Source organism: Carlito syrichta, unplaced genomic scaffold (assembly GCF_000164805.1).
Source record: "Carlito syrichta isolate Samal-C Ts95f unplaced genomic scaffold, Tarsius_syrichta-2.0.1 Scaffold316052, whole genome shotgun sequence".
Classification (NCBI taxonomy): domain Eukaryota; kingdom Metazoa; phylum Chordata; class Mammalia; order Primates; family Tarsiidae; genus Carlito; species Carlito syrichta.
This window is the reverse complement of record NW_007260148.1, coordinates 56,162-72,629: the sequence shown is the minus strand read 5'-3', so window position 1 is coordinate 72,629 and position 16,468 is coordinate 56,162. Positions and strand designations below refer to the sequence as shown.

The window sequence follows — 16,468 nt, the reverse complement described above, 5'->3', positions numbered from 1 at the left end:
CCAGAGCCCAGCAGATCGAGGCTGCGGTGGCCGGGAGCGGCCACTGCACTCCAGTCTGGGCGACAGAGTGAGACTCCAACTCAAAAAAAAAAAAATGTACCTTTAGGCTTGGCATGGTGGCTCATGCCTGTAATCCCAGCATTCCGAGGCGGGAGAATTTCTCAAGCCCAGGAGTTAGAGACCAGTCTAGGCAACATAGCAAGACTTCATCTGTACAAAAAAATCAAAAAACTTAGCGAGGTAAGATGGTGTGTACCTGTGGTCCCAGCTACTCAGGAGGCTGAGGCAGAAGGACTGCCTGAGCCCAGGAGATCTGGGCTGCGGTGAGCCGTGATGGTGCCATTGCATGCCAGCCTGGGTGACAGTGAGACCCAGACTCACACACACACACACACACACACAAAGCCTTTAAAAAACTTTTAAGTTAAGATTTTACCAATTTGGCCTTTGAAAAATTGTGCATTTCAGGAATTTATTTTTTAAAGAAAATAATAAAGCACAAAATTATAATGGTTCAGACTTGCATCTTAGCACCAAAATCCACCATCCTAATGCAAACATAATGAAGTCACTCAACTTGGCTTTAAATGTATTCCTTATTTATTCTGCCTCATAAATGTCATTAGCCACTTGTTAGAACATAATTTACCGCTCAGTTTGAAATAAACAGTCTCAAATAAGGTCAACATATAAATGATATTACTCTGAAATTATTTAAATACCAACAAAAGTTCTACAAGGAGAACTAAAAAAGACTGTGTTCCAGGTATGTTAAATTTTCGTGACGCTTGATTCACAGAGGACTTCCAGAGAATTTGGAATTAGGTTCCCTCAGAACTCATTTTGTAACGTCAACAATTAACCATCTGAGGTTGTATCCTGAGCGATTTCAGATATGGGGAGAATTCGGGGCCAAGAAAGACAAAAACTCCAAGCTGATCCTGGAATACTGTCAGGAAGGCCGGGGTGTTCTATTTTGTTTTGTTTGAGTCAGGGTGTTACCCAGGCTGGAGTGTAGTGGCACAATCATGGCTCACCGCAGCCTCGACATCTTGGGCTCAAACAATTCTCCTGTCTCAGCCTTGGAGTGGCTGGAACTATAGGCACGAACTACCACGCCTGGCAAATGTTTTGATTTTTTTGTAGAGCCAAGGTCTCACTGTGTTGCCCAGGCTGGTTTCAAACTCCTGGCCTCAAGCAGTCCTTCCGCCTTGGTCTCCCCAGATGCTGGGATGACAGATGTAAGCCACCGTGCCTGGCCAGGACTGTGACATGATGGTTGTTTAACAAGCAGACCCCTATAAGTTGTGTTATATTTTATTGGAGAATGACTGAGAGAGCAGAATGGCATTAATCAACTAAGGCCTGGTGATGGTTCATTTTATGTGTCCAAATAGCTGACCAAACATTCTGGATGTTTCCGTGAGAGTATTTTTAAGAGAGGTTGAGGTTAACATTCAAGTTGGTGGCTTTATTGATTTATTTATTTATTGAGTGAGTACACAGAATTTATTGAGAGGACAGAAAAGCTCTCACAGTGGGAGAGAACCTGAGGGGGTTGCCTAAGTTGGTGGATTTAAATAAAGCAGGTCATCCTCCCTCACGGGGGTGGGCCTTATCCAATCAGTTGAAGGCCCGAGTAGTACAAAAAGGCTGACCCTCCCCCAGGTAAAAGGGACCTCTCTAGGGGACGGCCTTTGGACTTCAGTGAGAATGGCAGCCCTTCCTGCTCGATGGCCCTCGAACTGGACCACCAGCTCTTCCTGGGGTCCCCCACACCGGGGGCTCACCCGGTAGATTTGGGACTCCCCAGCCTCCGTCATCATGTGAGCCAATCCTTAGAGTAAATCTCCCGTTGGTTCTGCTTTTCTGCAGAACGGTGACGAACCCAGGCCTGGCGAACGAAGAAAGGCCCCGGGGCCCACCCTAGGACGAGAATTGAAATCTATCGGGCCATCCCAGGTACCATCGCAACGCCATCCCAGCAAGGGTGACGGCTTAGCGTGCATCTCTACAGAGCAACGAAGACCACGTCACCTTCCCCGTCCACCTCCTCCACTCACCAAATAACCTCATGATCGGACTTCCCACAGAAGTAGCAGCGTCAAAAGGAACTCAGTCTGCAGGGTGAGGACCTGACACAACAGCAGCGACATGATCGCAGGACATGCCAGGTCCAGGGTCCTGTCGCGATGCCCGCCGGGCTTGCTGGCGCGGCCTCCTCCCCATCGCCTCGACCCCACCCCTGAGCATCTGGAAGCACCACCGCACCCAAGACTTCTCTACAAAACGCGCCTGTGCCTCAGCGGTGTTTACAGGCTTCACACACCACCCTGCCGTCCGATTAACTTTATTATTTGAACGGAAACACGGCTGCAAAAGGGGCAGGGGCGGGGTAAATGTCCATCGATGCGTCTCATTCCCAACACCCTAAAGCTTTATGGCCACTTGAGGAAGCTGGAGAGCTGGGGCACGAAGTAATCCTTGTAGTGTCCGTCGATGAAACCCTTCCCGCTGTTGTGCACAAACCAGCAGGGAACATCTGTCCCAGACACCAGATCCGTCCTGTAGTCTTTCTGTAAGCCCCTGGGAGGAAACGGGGTGGGAGGGATGGTCAGGGAGCAGACCGAGGTGCGACTGGCTGGGTGTGTCTAGAAACAAGGCACCCTCTTTCTCTTGCTGTTCTTTTTTTTACAGTTATGTTCATTCATTCATTCGTTCATTCATTTATTTTAGAGACAGGAGTCTCGTTACGTTGCCAGGCTGGCCTCAAACTCCTGGGCTCAAGTCATCCTCCTGCCTCAGCCTCCCAAACTGCTGGGATGACAGGTGCGAGCCGCCTCACCCAGCCTCAACTTCAGATAGCTTATTATTACCTTTTTTAAAAAAATAGAGATGGCAGGCCAGGCACAGTGGCTCAGTCTTGTAATCTCAGCACTTTGGGAGGCCGAGGTGAGAGGATTGCCTGAGCCCACGGGTTCGAGAACAGCCTGGGCAACTTGGCAAGACCTCATCTCTACAATAAAGCAAAAACTTAGCCAGGCGTGGTGGGCCTGCCTGCAGTTCCAACTACTTGGAAGGCTGAGGAGGAAGGATCACCTGAGCCCGGTAGGTCGAGGCTGCGGTGGCTGTGAGCGTGCCACTGCACTCCAGCCTAGATGACAGTGAGTGAGACTCTGACTCCAAAAAAAAATAGAGATGGCGTCTCACTTTGGTTACCAAGTCTGGTCTCAGACTCCTGGCCTCAAGTGATCCTCCCGCCTCATCCTCCCAAAGTGCTGGGATTATGTGCACGAACCATCATTAGCATTACTCACTTCTGCACACCATCACTCCTATAAGCCCTTCTCACTGATGCCCGCTGGGACCTCACTGCTCTCTGATCTGCTGCTACCAGTTGCGTGATAACTCACTAAAAATCCATTGTTTTAGCTCACAAATCTACTTTGGTGGTGATACTTATTGTAATTTTATGGTTTATAATTGGAATGTAATTATTGATCAAGTGCATGAAAGCCAATGGCATTTGTCTATAAGATGAGTCATTACCAATAAAGTGAAATTAGCTGCTTTAAAAAAGACTCTAAAAAAAAGGCAAAAAAAAAAAGAAAAATGAAAACATTATACATCAAAACGAAATTTTAAAGAAAAAAAGCTTTAACAAGATATTGAATTAGGCACGAGTGGGACAACTGTAAAGAACTGGGGAAAATATAAAGATGTGTAAGAATTTTACACTCAATACAAGTGCCAGTCGGGTTCGGTGGCTCAGCCTGTCATCCCAGCACTTTGGAAGGCCAAGACGAGTAGATTGACTGAGCTCGTGGGTTCGAGACCAGCCTGGGCAACTTGGCGAGACCTCGTCTCTACAATAAAGCAAAAATTAGTTGGGCATGGTAGTGCACGCCTGTAGTTCTGGCTACTTGGAAGGCTGAGGCAGAAGGATCACCAGAGCCCAGCAGGTCGACGCTGGGGTGGCTGTGAGTGTGCCACTGCACTCCAGCCTGGACGACGGAGTAAGACTCCAACTCAAAAAAAAAATACAAGTGTCTAAGCTCTCACTTCAAATGGAGCGTATGTATGTTTTGTGTAAAAATAAGCTACAAAAATGCAACCAAAAGATCCATACTCAGAAGGAAGGCTCTGGCCTTGTATACAAATATGCATTCACGAGTTTTGAAGTCTTTGGGATTAAAAAAAAAAAAAAGCATTCATTCTCTCGCACTATGGTGCGATGTAGGTATTTTTATGATTCGCTTTTTAAAAAAAATTCAGAGTCTCACTTTGTTGCCCAGGCTGGAGTGCAGGGGCCACAATCATGGCTCACCACAGCTTTGACCTCCTGGGCTCAGGGGATCCTTGCACCTCAGTATCCTGAGTAGCTGGGACTACAGCCTTGCATGCACCACCATGCTCTGCTAAATTTTTTTGATGTATTATAGAGACAAGGTCTCACTATGTTGCCCATGCTGGTCTTCAACTCCTGGGTTCAAGCTGTCCTCTCCTCTCAACCTCCCAAAGCTCTGAGATTACAGATATGAGCCACCATGTTCTAACCCGCTTTTTTCCGTGATCCAACTTGTGACCACAGGGCTTCTGATACATGACGATGAGAAAAACAGGCTAATTAGTCGTGGCATCACATGACACATACTTATATATCTAGTCATTATTTGCATGTAAGATGAACCGTCAGAGCCGTCCTTATGCAAATCCAGAGCACGTGTCTATTCCAACTAGCTTGTTTAGCTTGGCGTGGTGTGCTCACAGCACCTTTTCTTGTTCTTCTGTTGTGCTGTGTAAGTCCACGTCTAACGAGAACCCTTTTCGTTACTGTCTTACCTGGTGACAATCAACCTCTGTCCTTTTACTTCCATGCTGGCCTCTGGCTTCTCGGGGTCCTTTCCTGGTCTCTCACTGAAAATGCGTATCTTTGGCTCCTGCATGAACTGACCTAGAAAGAAGAATCGAGGCATGTATTTACATGTAAACTAAGGTTACGTCGAAAGACAGGCTGGCCGTTAGATCCAAGATACATTGTGGGCCTCCCTCCAGAATTTCTAGGGTAGGAAGGCGAGTCTAGAAGGAAAGAAGTGGCGATGGCAGCGAGGGGAGCTTCCTGGGAGCAAACTCGGGCTGCTTGTGAGCATTTTATACATAAGATTAGTTTACTGGACCGTAAGTTGACAGACCACACCCGTGGCAGGGATGAGGTTAGCAGCTGAGGGGATAGCTCGGACCACAGGGATAAGGTATGTTTGTGACGTCATGTGCTTACATTTAAACCCTTCGTAAAATACTAGGGACGGTTGTCCAGGCTGCTTTGTGTGTTATAATTTTCTGAATCTCAACTTCCTTATATTTAAGAATGATAGGCCGGGCTCGGTGACTCAGCCTGTATCCCAGCACTTTGGAAGGCCTAGGCGAGTGGATTCCCTGAGCCCGCGGGTTCAAGACCCGCCCAGGCAACTTGGCGAGATCTCGTCTCTACAATAAATCAAAAATTAACCGGGTTGTGGTAGCGCACGCCTGTAGTTCTGGCTACTTGGAAGGCTGAGGTGGAAGGATCGCCAGAGCCCAGCAGATCAAAGCTGCGGTGGCCGGGGGCGTGCCACTGCAGTCCAGTCTGGGCGACAGAGTGAGACGCCAACTCAAAAAAAAAAAAGAATGATAACCGGGCATGGTGGCTCCCACCTGTCATCCCAGCACTTTGGGAGGCAGAGGCAAGAGGATTACCTGAGCCCAGGGGTTCGAGACCAGCCTGAGCCACATGGTGAGACCGCATCTCTGCAATAAGTAAATAAATATATTAGCCGAGTGTAATGGCACGAGCCTGTAATCCCAGAGACTTGGAAGGATGAAGTGGAAGGATCACCTGAATCCAGAAGTCAAGGCTGCAGAAGCCATGAGAATGCCGCTGTACCCCAGCCTGGGTAACAGAGTGAGACTCCAACTCAAAATAATTAAACAAATGAATGAATGAATTACTTGAATCAAAATTTAAATGATTTTAAGTTTTACGTTGATGCCACACCTGTCTGGATTCATTTAGCACACTTCCTAAACTTGTTCGCCTCTCTTCAGTTAGAAAAAAAATCTTCAGCATAAAACTTAAAACTGAAGATGAACATGGTATCTCACGCCCGTAATCCCAACACTTTTGGGGGCTGAGGTGGGAGGAGCACTTGAAGTCAGGTGTTCAAGACTAGCCTGGGCAACAAAATGACACCTTATCTCTACAAAAAATAGAAAAATTAGCTGGGCGTGTTGGGGCCCTCGTGCAGTTCCAGCGACTTGGGAGCCTGAGGCAGGAGGCTCACTCTAATCTGGGCAACAGACTGAGTCCCCCAGCTTAAAAAAAAAATTGATCTGTCCTTTGTCATGCTTGCCCGATGTGTGATGCTGCAACCCTGGCCCTGGAAACCCTCTGTGCTCCTGAGTCTACATCTGCCACCTTCCCAGCTTCTTTTTAAAATTTCTTATTGTTTAATTTTGATTTTTTAAAGAGACTTTTTTCTTGTTTTTGGAGACAGGATCTCTGTTACCCAAGCTGGAATGCAGTGGCACAATTACGGTTTACGACAGCCTCTACCTCCTGGGATCAGGCAATCCTTCCGCCTCAGCCTCCCAAATAGCTGCAACGACAGGTGTGCACCACCATGCCCAGTTAATTGTTGATTTATTTGTAGAGCCGAGGTCTCACTATGTTGTTTAGGCTGGTCTCGAACTCCTGGCCTCAAGTGATCCTCTCACCTTGGCCTCTCAAAGTGCTGAGTGCTGGGATGACAGCCATGAGCCACGGCACTCGGATGAGACCCATTTTTCAAAATGGGTCTCGCTATGTAGCCCAGGCTGGTCTCAAACTCTTGGCCTCAAATGAGTCTCCTGCCTCAGTCTCCCAAACTGCTGGGATTATAGGCAAGAGCTACTGCACCCAGCCTCATGTCCCCACTTCTAACTGCTGTCATCCAACTCTGCTAAGGATCCAGGGGGTCCCACCCCTCCCAGAACCCATGTGCCTTAGGTGAAAACTTACCTATGAGCCCATGTGCCTTAGGTGAAAACTTGTCTGTAGGGGGAACATAGATCCCCAGGAAGTCTACATTGACCGGGTGCTTCTTCCAAACACGATGAAGTAAGACAGAAAAGGACATCCCTTTATCTGGGGTGACAGTCACCACTTTTTCCTTCTTCACCGAGATACGCACCCTGGTGTGAACAGAGGGAGTTACAACATGCCCAAATGGACCTTTTCGGAAAGTCATTTTTCTCCCCCAATATGAACTCTCCCTGCCTCCCAGCACGATTCCACTTGTTTTCTAAGTGCTGGACAATGTGTTTGCCATAGAATGCTGTTGATTCAGCGCCTATCTTGAAAACTCTGCCTATGTGCAAGTTTGCAAATAAAAACTCAGGTAACAGACACTGGGAAGATTCTGCATATAGGACACACTCAAGTGTGTTCGGAGCACACTCTCGGACATAGAGTTGGCTGGGGATTACAGTTGGAGGATTCGTTTGCTGGTCAACACACACACAGAGCACTCACTAATGACAGACACTAGGCTAGACCCAAGACACAGCAATCACGGTCCAACAATGACCAAAAACACAGTCCCTGTCACTGGGAGCAGGGTGGTGGGTGAGAACAATTTTTGAACCTCAACTTCTTTCTGTTGAAAATGGTGGTTTTAAGTTTTCTGTCAACGCCGCTGATATCTGGATTCATTGTTGCAGTCGTGTGTCAAGGTCAGGCAGAATTCAGATGGAGCAGTACTCACCTCTGATTAATGACGTGTGCTGTGTCAGCCCAGGACAAGACGGATGTATGACCCCCTTGGGCCAGGGTGATGGTCTCAGTGCTGATTTCTATTTTCAAGTCTTCATGCTGGAAATAAAATCCCAGTTTTCCAAAATAGGTGCTTAGTTTTCCATGGTTGGGCTTCTTGGCACCAGTGAGCTGACCATTGACTGCAATTCCTGCAGAGAAGAAACATGCCTGTCTCTCTTGTGTGCCATATTTTTGGTATGTGTGGCAACCATGATTCAAATTTATAAAAATTGGCAATATGGGGAAATTAGTATAATTTTGCATCAGGTTTGCATAACTTTTTTTTCTTTGTGATTCTTTTTTTCTTTTGAGTCGAAATCTCACTCTGTTGCCCAGCCTGGAGAGTGCAGTAGCACTGTCATGGCCACCACCTCAACCTACCGGGCTCAGGCAATCCTTCCTCCTCAGCCTTCCAAGTAGCTGGAACTACAGGCATGTACCACCACACCCGGTTGGTTTTTTAAATTATTGTAGAGACGAGGTCTTGCCAAGTTGCCTAGGCTGGTCTCGAGCCCCTGGGCTCAGGCAGTCCTCTCTCCTCAGCCTCCCAAAGTGCTGGAATTACAGGTGTGAGCCACTGCACCCAGCTGGAATTCTCATTTATCACTGATATACCTTACTATAGTTGAATTATATTACAATAAGATCTGCTAGTGTATACTCAGAGAGAGTATATACTTTGAGCTATAGTTGTTCAAAACACCTAGGAATATGTATATATATATATATATATATATATATATTTTTTTTTTTTTTTAATTTCTTACTCATTTCGGAGTTTGAAAAATATAGATCTTTCACCAAGGTGAGAAAGAAAGAAATTCCAGTTCGTAACAGGGAAGCATGACAATGGCGGAATAGTCTAATTCAAATATAACTTCTTTTTACTTTACCTGATTCTGGATCAGAAACCAGATTGAGGATTTTTCCAGGTTCTGAGTCAATGTTGAAACAAACATTAGTTTGGCTTTTTGGTAGGTAAATGATGAAATGTGGGTCATTTTCAACTGGAAAATATACAAAGAAAATGAAAACAAACAGAATCATAAAAAGGAAGATGACTTTGAACAGTACTTTATTCCTGAACACTTTTTTTTTTTTTGAGTCACGTTTTCACTCTGTCGCCCAGACTGGAATGCACTGGCGTGATCACAGCTCACTGCAGCCTCCTGGGCTCAGGTGATCTTTCCACCTTAGCCTCCTCAGTAGATGGGACTACAGGCACGTGCCACCACACCCAGTTAATTTGTTGGTTTTTTTGGTAGAGACCAGGTCCCACTAGGTGGCCCAGGCTGGTCTCAAACTCCTGGGCTCAAGCAATCCTCCTGCCTCGGTCTCCCAAAATGCTGGGATTACAAGAGTGAGCCACCACTCCTGGCCTCAATCACCTGTAATTTAACCAGAACAAATATTTAGTGTGTTTCTCTGATATCCTAGGTACTGTTCTAGGTTTGGGGGACATGGTAGCTCATACCCATTGTTCCTTTGTCATGGATCTTCCAACAGATCTTGGTTATTTTACAAACATAGTTGATATCGATTCTGTAGCTAAATATATATATTTGTGCTAGGCTAGATGCTAGAGATAAAAAATGAATACAAAAGGCACAAGGAATAAGAAATACAAACACACACCCAAGTATATAAGGAATATACATACACACTTGAGTGTGTAGATAGATAAATAAATAGAGGTGTTTTTTGTTTTTGTTTTTGTTTTTGAGTTGGGGATCTCACTCTGTCACCCACACTAGAGTGCAGTGGCACACCACAGCCTCGACCTCCTAAACTCGGGGGATCCTTCCACCTCAGTTTCCCAAATAGCTGGGACTACAGGCACACAACACCAAGCCCCGCTTAATTTTTTTTTTTTTCTTTCAGAGACAAGGTCTCACTATGTTGCCTAGGCTGGTCTCAAACACTTGGGCTCAAGCAATCCTCTTACCTCAGGCTCCCAAAGTTCTGGGATTACAGGCACTACACCTGGCCAAAGATGCATTTGTTCCAAGAGCCATATATAGTGCAGAAAAGTAAAGGAGACATAATATTGTTCACATACAGCTTAATATTGATCAATGCCAGGGTCAGTGAAGAAGCCAGCTACTCCCAAGAAAGTGCTCCTTTGTTATTGAACCCTATTCTCCTGGCTAATCCTTTCTGGGCTCGCCCCATCCCACCCCACCCCATTTAACTAGCCAACAAATATTTAATGAAAGGGAGCAAAAATCTATGTGCAAAACATTAAATCAGGCAATGTTTAGTGCAGCTATCAACAAGTCACGGTTGGGACCTTCGGGAGAGTAAATTGCGCAGGGGCAGACGTGATCACTAACGCAAAATGGAATGTAGTGCGTGGTCCTATCGTGGCCCAAGCAAGATGCTGTGCAGCTTAAGATGAAAACCGTGAACCGGCTCTAGGCAAACTGAGTAAGGCCACACGAAGGAGCTGGCTTGTGAACTGAGTCTTGAGGGAGAAGGAGGAGAGGGAACGACAACAGACAAAGAACAGAGACGCTTTACTCTAAGGGGAGAATTTGAGAAAGGTATGGGGGCAGAAAAGCGTATGATCTGTTTAGAAAGGAGCTCAATGTGGCCAGAGGGTATGCTCTTGAAGAATGCAGGAAAAAGAGAAGACTGAAAATGTAGATCAGGCCGGGTGTGGTGGCTCACACCTGTAATCCCAGCACTTCGGGAGGCCAAGGCAGGAGGATTGTTTGAAGCTAGGATTTTGAGACAAGCCTGGAGAGCATAACAAGACCCTATCTTAATTAAAAAATATATATATATATATATAATTTTATTTTATTTTATTTTATTTTTTGACTTGGAGTCTCACTCTGTCGCCCAGGCTGGAGTACAGTGATATGCTCCCGGCCACCGCAGCCTCAACCTGCTGGACTCAGGTGATTCGTCCTCCTCAGCCTTCCAAGTAACTTGAACCACAGGTGCACACCACCACAACCGGCTAATTTTTTGACTTATTATAGAGTTGAGGTCTTGCCAAGTTGCCCAGGCGGGTCTTGAATCCCTGGGCTCAGGCAATCCTCGCACCTCTGCCTCCCAAGGTGCTGAGATTACAGGCACAAGCCACCACAACCCAGCCTATAACATATTTTTTTTTTATTAATCAATATTTTTTATTATGGTTTTGTGGGGTACATATTTTATATATTTATTTGTTTGTTTATTTATTTGAGTCAGTCTTACTCTCGTCCAGGCTGGAATGCAGGGGCACACTCACAACCACCGCAGCCTCAACCTGCTGGGCTCCAGTGATGCTTCCGCCTCAGCCTTCCAAGTAGCTGGCACTACAGGCGTGCGCTACCACGCCCTGCTAGTTTTTTATTTATTGTAGAGATGCGATCTCACCAAGTTGCCCAGGCTAGTCTTGAACCCGCAGACTCAAGCAATCCACTCACCTCGGCTGCCAGGAGATATCGTGATTGTGCCAGCGCACTCCAGCCTGAGTGACAGAGTAAGATCCTGTCTCCAAAAAAAGAAACTTTGTTCTGTGTTTTACTAGTACAGCGGCTTCTAGTGTGAGGCTGAGCTACCAAGCCAGGCCTAGTAAAAGCTTTTAAGAATAAATTCCTGGACAACATAGCAAGACCCTGTCTCTACAAGAAAATGAAAAAGGAAAAAATAAATAAATATAACATGCTTTGACTCTCATTTTAGGAAAATGATTGATGGCAGTACAGGTAAGAATTGAAGAGTAGACACAGGAGGATCACATAATCCAGGCAAGAAATGTTAAATTCACCCCACCAGCCTCACACCCTGCAGCCAACACATTTGATTAGTTGATTTGTGTTGGAACTGAACACTCGAAGCCATTGTAGGAGTGAAACACAGAACAAAGTCTCTTTTTTTTTGAGACAGGATCTTACTCTGTCACTCAGGCTGGAGTGCACTGGCATGATCGCGATGTCTCACGGCAGCCTCGACCTCCTGGACATGAGTGATCCTCCTGTCTCAGTCTCCTGAGTAGCCAGGACTACAGGCACACATCACCACTACCGGCTAATTTTTTTGTGATATATTGTAGAGACAAGGTCTTGCTATGTTGCCTAAGCTAGTCTTGAACTCCTTGAAGCGATTCTCCCACCTTAGCCTCCCAAAGTGCTGGGATTACAGGCGTGAGCCGCAGCACCCAACCAAGGCTCTTTTTAAAAAAAAAATCTAGGACGGACTCGGTGGCTCAGACAGTAATCCCAGCACTTTGGGAGGCAGAGGCGAGTGAATTGCCCAAGTTATATAATGACATCCTCTTCCTTCCCCTACATAAGACATTTTGTTTGAATAAATTTGCTTTCATTAAAGACAATGACTAGTTGTGCCATTTTAATTAACCAAGATCCCACCAGTCAGGCCTTCTGATAAGCAACCAGGAATCGGTGCCGCCATGTAGAGTTGATATGATTCTAGGCAACGGAAATGACGCGTGTTTAAGTTGGTTGGTGCAGCTTGAAATGTTGACATAACTTTATCTCAACATTATTTTTTTGAGTGAGGGTCTCTGTTGCCCGGGCTGGAGGGATCTGGCACAATCACAGCTCACTGCATCCTCAACCTCTTGAGTTCAAGTGATCTTCCTGCCTCAGTCTCCCAAGGAGCGGGGACTACAGGTGTGTACCACCACACCTGGCCGAAAGCAGATTGAGGAAGGACCTCATGACTAACCTCACAGACCCGAGAGCTGAGATTTATGGGCAGAACACCAGCCAGTGTCTATTGAGCTTCTAAAAGGTATGTGGGGGTGGCGGACTCGGTGGCTCAGCCCGTAATCCTGCGCTTTGGGAGGCCAAGGTGAGTGAATTGCCTGAGCCCGTGGGTTCAAGACCCGCCTGGACAACTTGGCGAGACCTCATCTCTACAATAAATAAAAAAAAATCAGCCGGGCGTGGTAGCGCATACCTGCAATTCCAGCTACTTGGAAGGTTGAGACGGAAGAATCGCTGGAGCCCAGCAGGTGGAGGCTGCGGTGACCGGGAGCGGCCACTGCACTCCAGTCTGGGCGACAGAGTGAGACGCCAACTCAAAAAATAAAAGGTATGAGGAGCTTACCTTATGACCACCCTACAAAAGAGTTATCATTATCCCCATTTTAGAAGTGGGCTGACTGAGCCCTAGAGAGGTTTCAAGGTATGGCCCAAGGTCCTGAAGGGAGAGTTTGACCCCAGGACTCTCTGGCTCTCAAAGGCCTTGTCCCTTTCACTGTGTCACTCAGTAGAGACTAGAAACTTAGAAGCAGCACTCCATTTTTCCTGGGAAGAATACTTTAAAATTAAATAACTTTATCTCAACATTATTTTTTTTGAGTCAGGGTCTCTGTTGCCCAGGCTGGAGGGATGTGGCACAATCACAGCTCACCACCTCCTCGACTTCCTGGGTTCAAATGATCCTCCTGCCTCAGTCTCCCAAGACGCTGGGACTACAGGCGTGCACCACCACACCTGGCTAATTTTTTTTAATTTTTTGTAGAAATGAGGTTTTGATATCTTGCCCAGGTTGGTCTCGAACTCCTGGGCTCAAGCAGTCCTCCTGCCTTGGCCTCCCAAAGTGTTGAGATTATAGGTGTGCACCACAATGTCTGGCCTAAATTAAGATTTTTAAAATACATGATTGAAAATGAACAGAAAAATAAGGCGTAGTCATACAGAAAATGATATTAAAGCATTTTGTATTATAAAATGTATACCTCCTAATTTTTAGTAATAATATCCATCTCTTGAGGGACTATTATGTGCTCAAGAGATGGATCTACATTTAATCAACAACCTAACTGTCAATGGGTAGACAAGCATCATAAACCTCTTTTCTTTTCTTTTCCTTTCCTTTCCTTTCCTTCCTTCCTTCTTTCCTCTCTGCCTTACCTTCCTTTCTCTCTGCCCGCCCTCCCTTCCTTCTTTCTTTCCTCCCTTCCTTCCTTCCTTTCTTTTTGAGTAGGGGTCTCGCTCTGTCACCCAGGCATAGTCATGGCTCACTGTAACCTCCAACTCCTAGTCTCAAGCAATCCTCCCGTCTCAGCCTCCTGATTAGCTGGGACTACAGGCAGGCACCACCACATCCAGCTAGCTTTTAGATTTTTTGTAGAGCCGAAGTCTCACTATGTTGACTTTTTCAACATGAAGGAAGCAAAGTGCAGAAACACTGGCTTACACCAGTTCACACAGATGGTGGGCGTGCCAAAGATAATGCTCTATCTGCTGATACTCCATTGGCCATCCTGCATGAGAGAAGCATGTCTTCCCTTCAGAAGGGTTACCTCGTACAGTCGGAAAAAAGCTTTAGGTTGAATTGTCCCCTTCAAAATTCGTATGCTGAAGCCCTGACCCTCAGGGTGATGGTATTCACAGATGAGACCTTGGGAGGTCATTTGGGTTAGATGGGTGATGAGAATGAGATCCTCAAGATGGGACCAGCGCTCTTATAAGAAGAAATACCAGCTGGACTGGGTGGCTCAGACTGTCATCCCAGCACTTTGGAGGCCAAGACAGGCAGATCGCCTGAGCCCAGGAGTTGGAGACCAACCTGAACAATATAGCAAGACCTCGTCTCTACAAAAAAAATCATGAAGTTAGCCAGGTGTAGTGGCATGCACCTGTAGTCCCAGCTACTCAGGAGGCTGAGGTGGAAGATCACCTGAGCCCAGGAGTTGGAGGCTGTGACCGGCAGTGATCGTGCCACTGCATTCCAATCTGGGCAGCAGAGTGAGACCCTGACTCAAAAAATAAATTAATTTAATTTAATTTAAAAAGAAGAGACACCAAAGTTCTTTATGTCCTTCCCCTCCTCACCATATATACACAAAGAAGGGAACACATAAGAGCCCGGCAAGATGGCAACTACCTACAAACCGAGAACAGAGGCCTCAGAATGAAACCTACCCGGCCCACACCGTGATCTTGGCCTTCTCAGCCTCCACAGGTGTGATTCACACATGTCTACTGTCTAAGCCGCCCGTTCTGTGGGGCTTTGTTGTAGCAGCCCAGCAGTTAACACATGGGGCTATCTTCTTCCCACGGGAGGGAGCCACGCCCATGAAAGGCACTGGGCTTACCAGGACACACACAAGTGCTTCCCAGGATTATGATCAGCTGGGCTCTGGCCCCTGCAAGCGGGGTGGAAGCTCTTACCTGTGGTCATGTGCGTGGGGGGCGTGGACTCCAGCACGCGAGCCCCTTGCGCAAACAGGGGGGCCGCTGTCACTGGGGGAGTGTGGGCCCAGGACGGGACTGACCCCTGGGCCACTTTGCTGCCGTAGTACAGGGCGCCTGTGTAGAAAAACCCGCATCCATCAGTGCCCGGTTGCCGTTTTCCAAGGAAGTTACTTGCCATTTCACGTCTGTTTCGTGCAGCCCCAGAGTAGTCAGCCAAGGCTTTACTGCTCCTGCTTTTGTGCCGGTGTTCCCTGTCCTCTGGCTGCCTCTGGCATCGTGCTGGGGGAGGGGCTGTGACATGGTTCTTTCAAGAGTCTGGAAACTGAGCGAGGGTTGCCGTGGGAGGAGGCTCTCTAAAGGGCTGGGGAAGGGCCTGGCACCTTCAGCAGAGACCAGGGACGCAAGTCAAGGAGGCGTCTCGTCTCGTCTCAGAGGACTGTGGCCTCTACACTCACCAAACAAGTTGGGCGGATTAGTTTCCCAAAGAAGTGTCCCTACTGGTGAGAGAAGTTTTACATGGCAGACAGACGAAAGAAAGAGTGAGAGCGAGAGCGAGAGAGAGAGAGAGAGACAGACAGACAGAGAGAGAGAGAGAGAGAGAAGGAGAGAGAGAGAGAGAACAAAAAAAGCAAAAAAAGCAAAAACAAAATGAACCACTTGCTTTCCTTCCTTCCTTCCTTCCTTCCTTCCTTCCTTCCTTCCTTCCTTCCTTCCTTCCTGGGTCTCACTCTACTGCCCAGGCTGGAGTGCAGAGGCATGATCATAGCTCACTGCAGCCTTGACCTCCTGGACTCAGATGATCCTTCTGCCCCAGCCTCCCAAGTAGCTGGGACTATAGGTGCACACCACCGCACTCGACTAGTTTTTTTATTTTTATTTCTTGTAGAGACGGGGTCTGGCTATGTTGCCTAGGCTGCCCTCGAACTCTGACCTCAAGCAATCCTCCTGCGTTGGCCTCCCAAAGTGCAGGATTACACGGAGGAGCCACTGCACCAGGCCAGGATGAAAAATTATTATTATTTTTTTTGAGTTGGAGTCTCACTCTGTCGCCCAGACTGGAGTGCAGTGGCACGCTCCCAGCCACCACAGCCTCGACCTTCTGGGCTCTGGCGATCCTTCCACTTCAGCCTTCCAAGTAGCTGGAACTACAGGCGTGCGCTACCACACCCGGCTCATTTTGATTTATTGTAGAGATGAGGTCTCGCCAAGGTGCCCGGGCGGGTCTCGAACCCGCGGGCTCAGGCAATCCACTCACCTCAGCCTCCCAAGGTGCGGGATTACAGGCTGAGCCACCGAGCCCGGCTGACCAGGATGAAAAATTTTAATGTTGATTTCAAAAATATCGGAGGGAGGAGGGTACACAGGTTTTTGACATTCCACTTGGAGACCTGTGAGCAGAAATGTTTGCAGATCACAGCCATCAACCAATCTGCAGTGAGCTGGTAGGAAGAGCCCGGGCACAGGGGGTGGCAGG

General features: G+C 47.2%; 1 protein-coding gene across 1 annotated transcript in view; it reads right to left on the bottom strand.

The window, feature by feature from the left end:
- Positions 1 to 2,334: 2,334 nt before the first annotated feature.
- The window catches only part of ITIH2 (inter-alpha-trypsin inhibitor heavy chain 2), a gene marked incomplete at its 5' end in the record, with an annotated part of 35,237 nt that continues 21,103 nt past the window's right edge, over positions 2,335 to 16,468 (bottom strand). Inside the window, 6 exons of the mRNA XM_008073747.1 lie at positions 2,335 to 2,586; positions 4,843 to 4,954; positions 7,037 to 7,209; positions 7,782 to 7,980; positions 8,725 to 8,838; positions 14,971 to 15,108. Coding sequence (XP_008071938.1) covers positions 2,439 to 2,586; positions 4,843 to 4,954; positions 7,037 to 7,209; positions 7,782 to 7,980; positions 8,725 to 8,838; positions 14,971 to 15,108 — 884 coding nt within the window. The remainder of the gene's footprint in view (positions 2,587 to 4,842; positions 4,955 to 7,036; positions 7,210 to 7,781; positions 7,981 to 8,724; positions 8,839 to 14,970; positions 15,109 to 16,468) is intronic.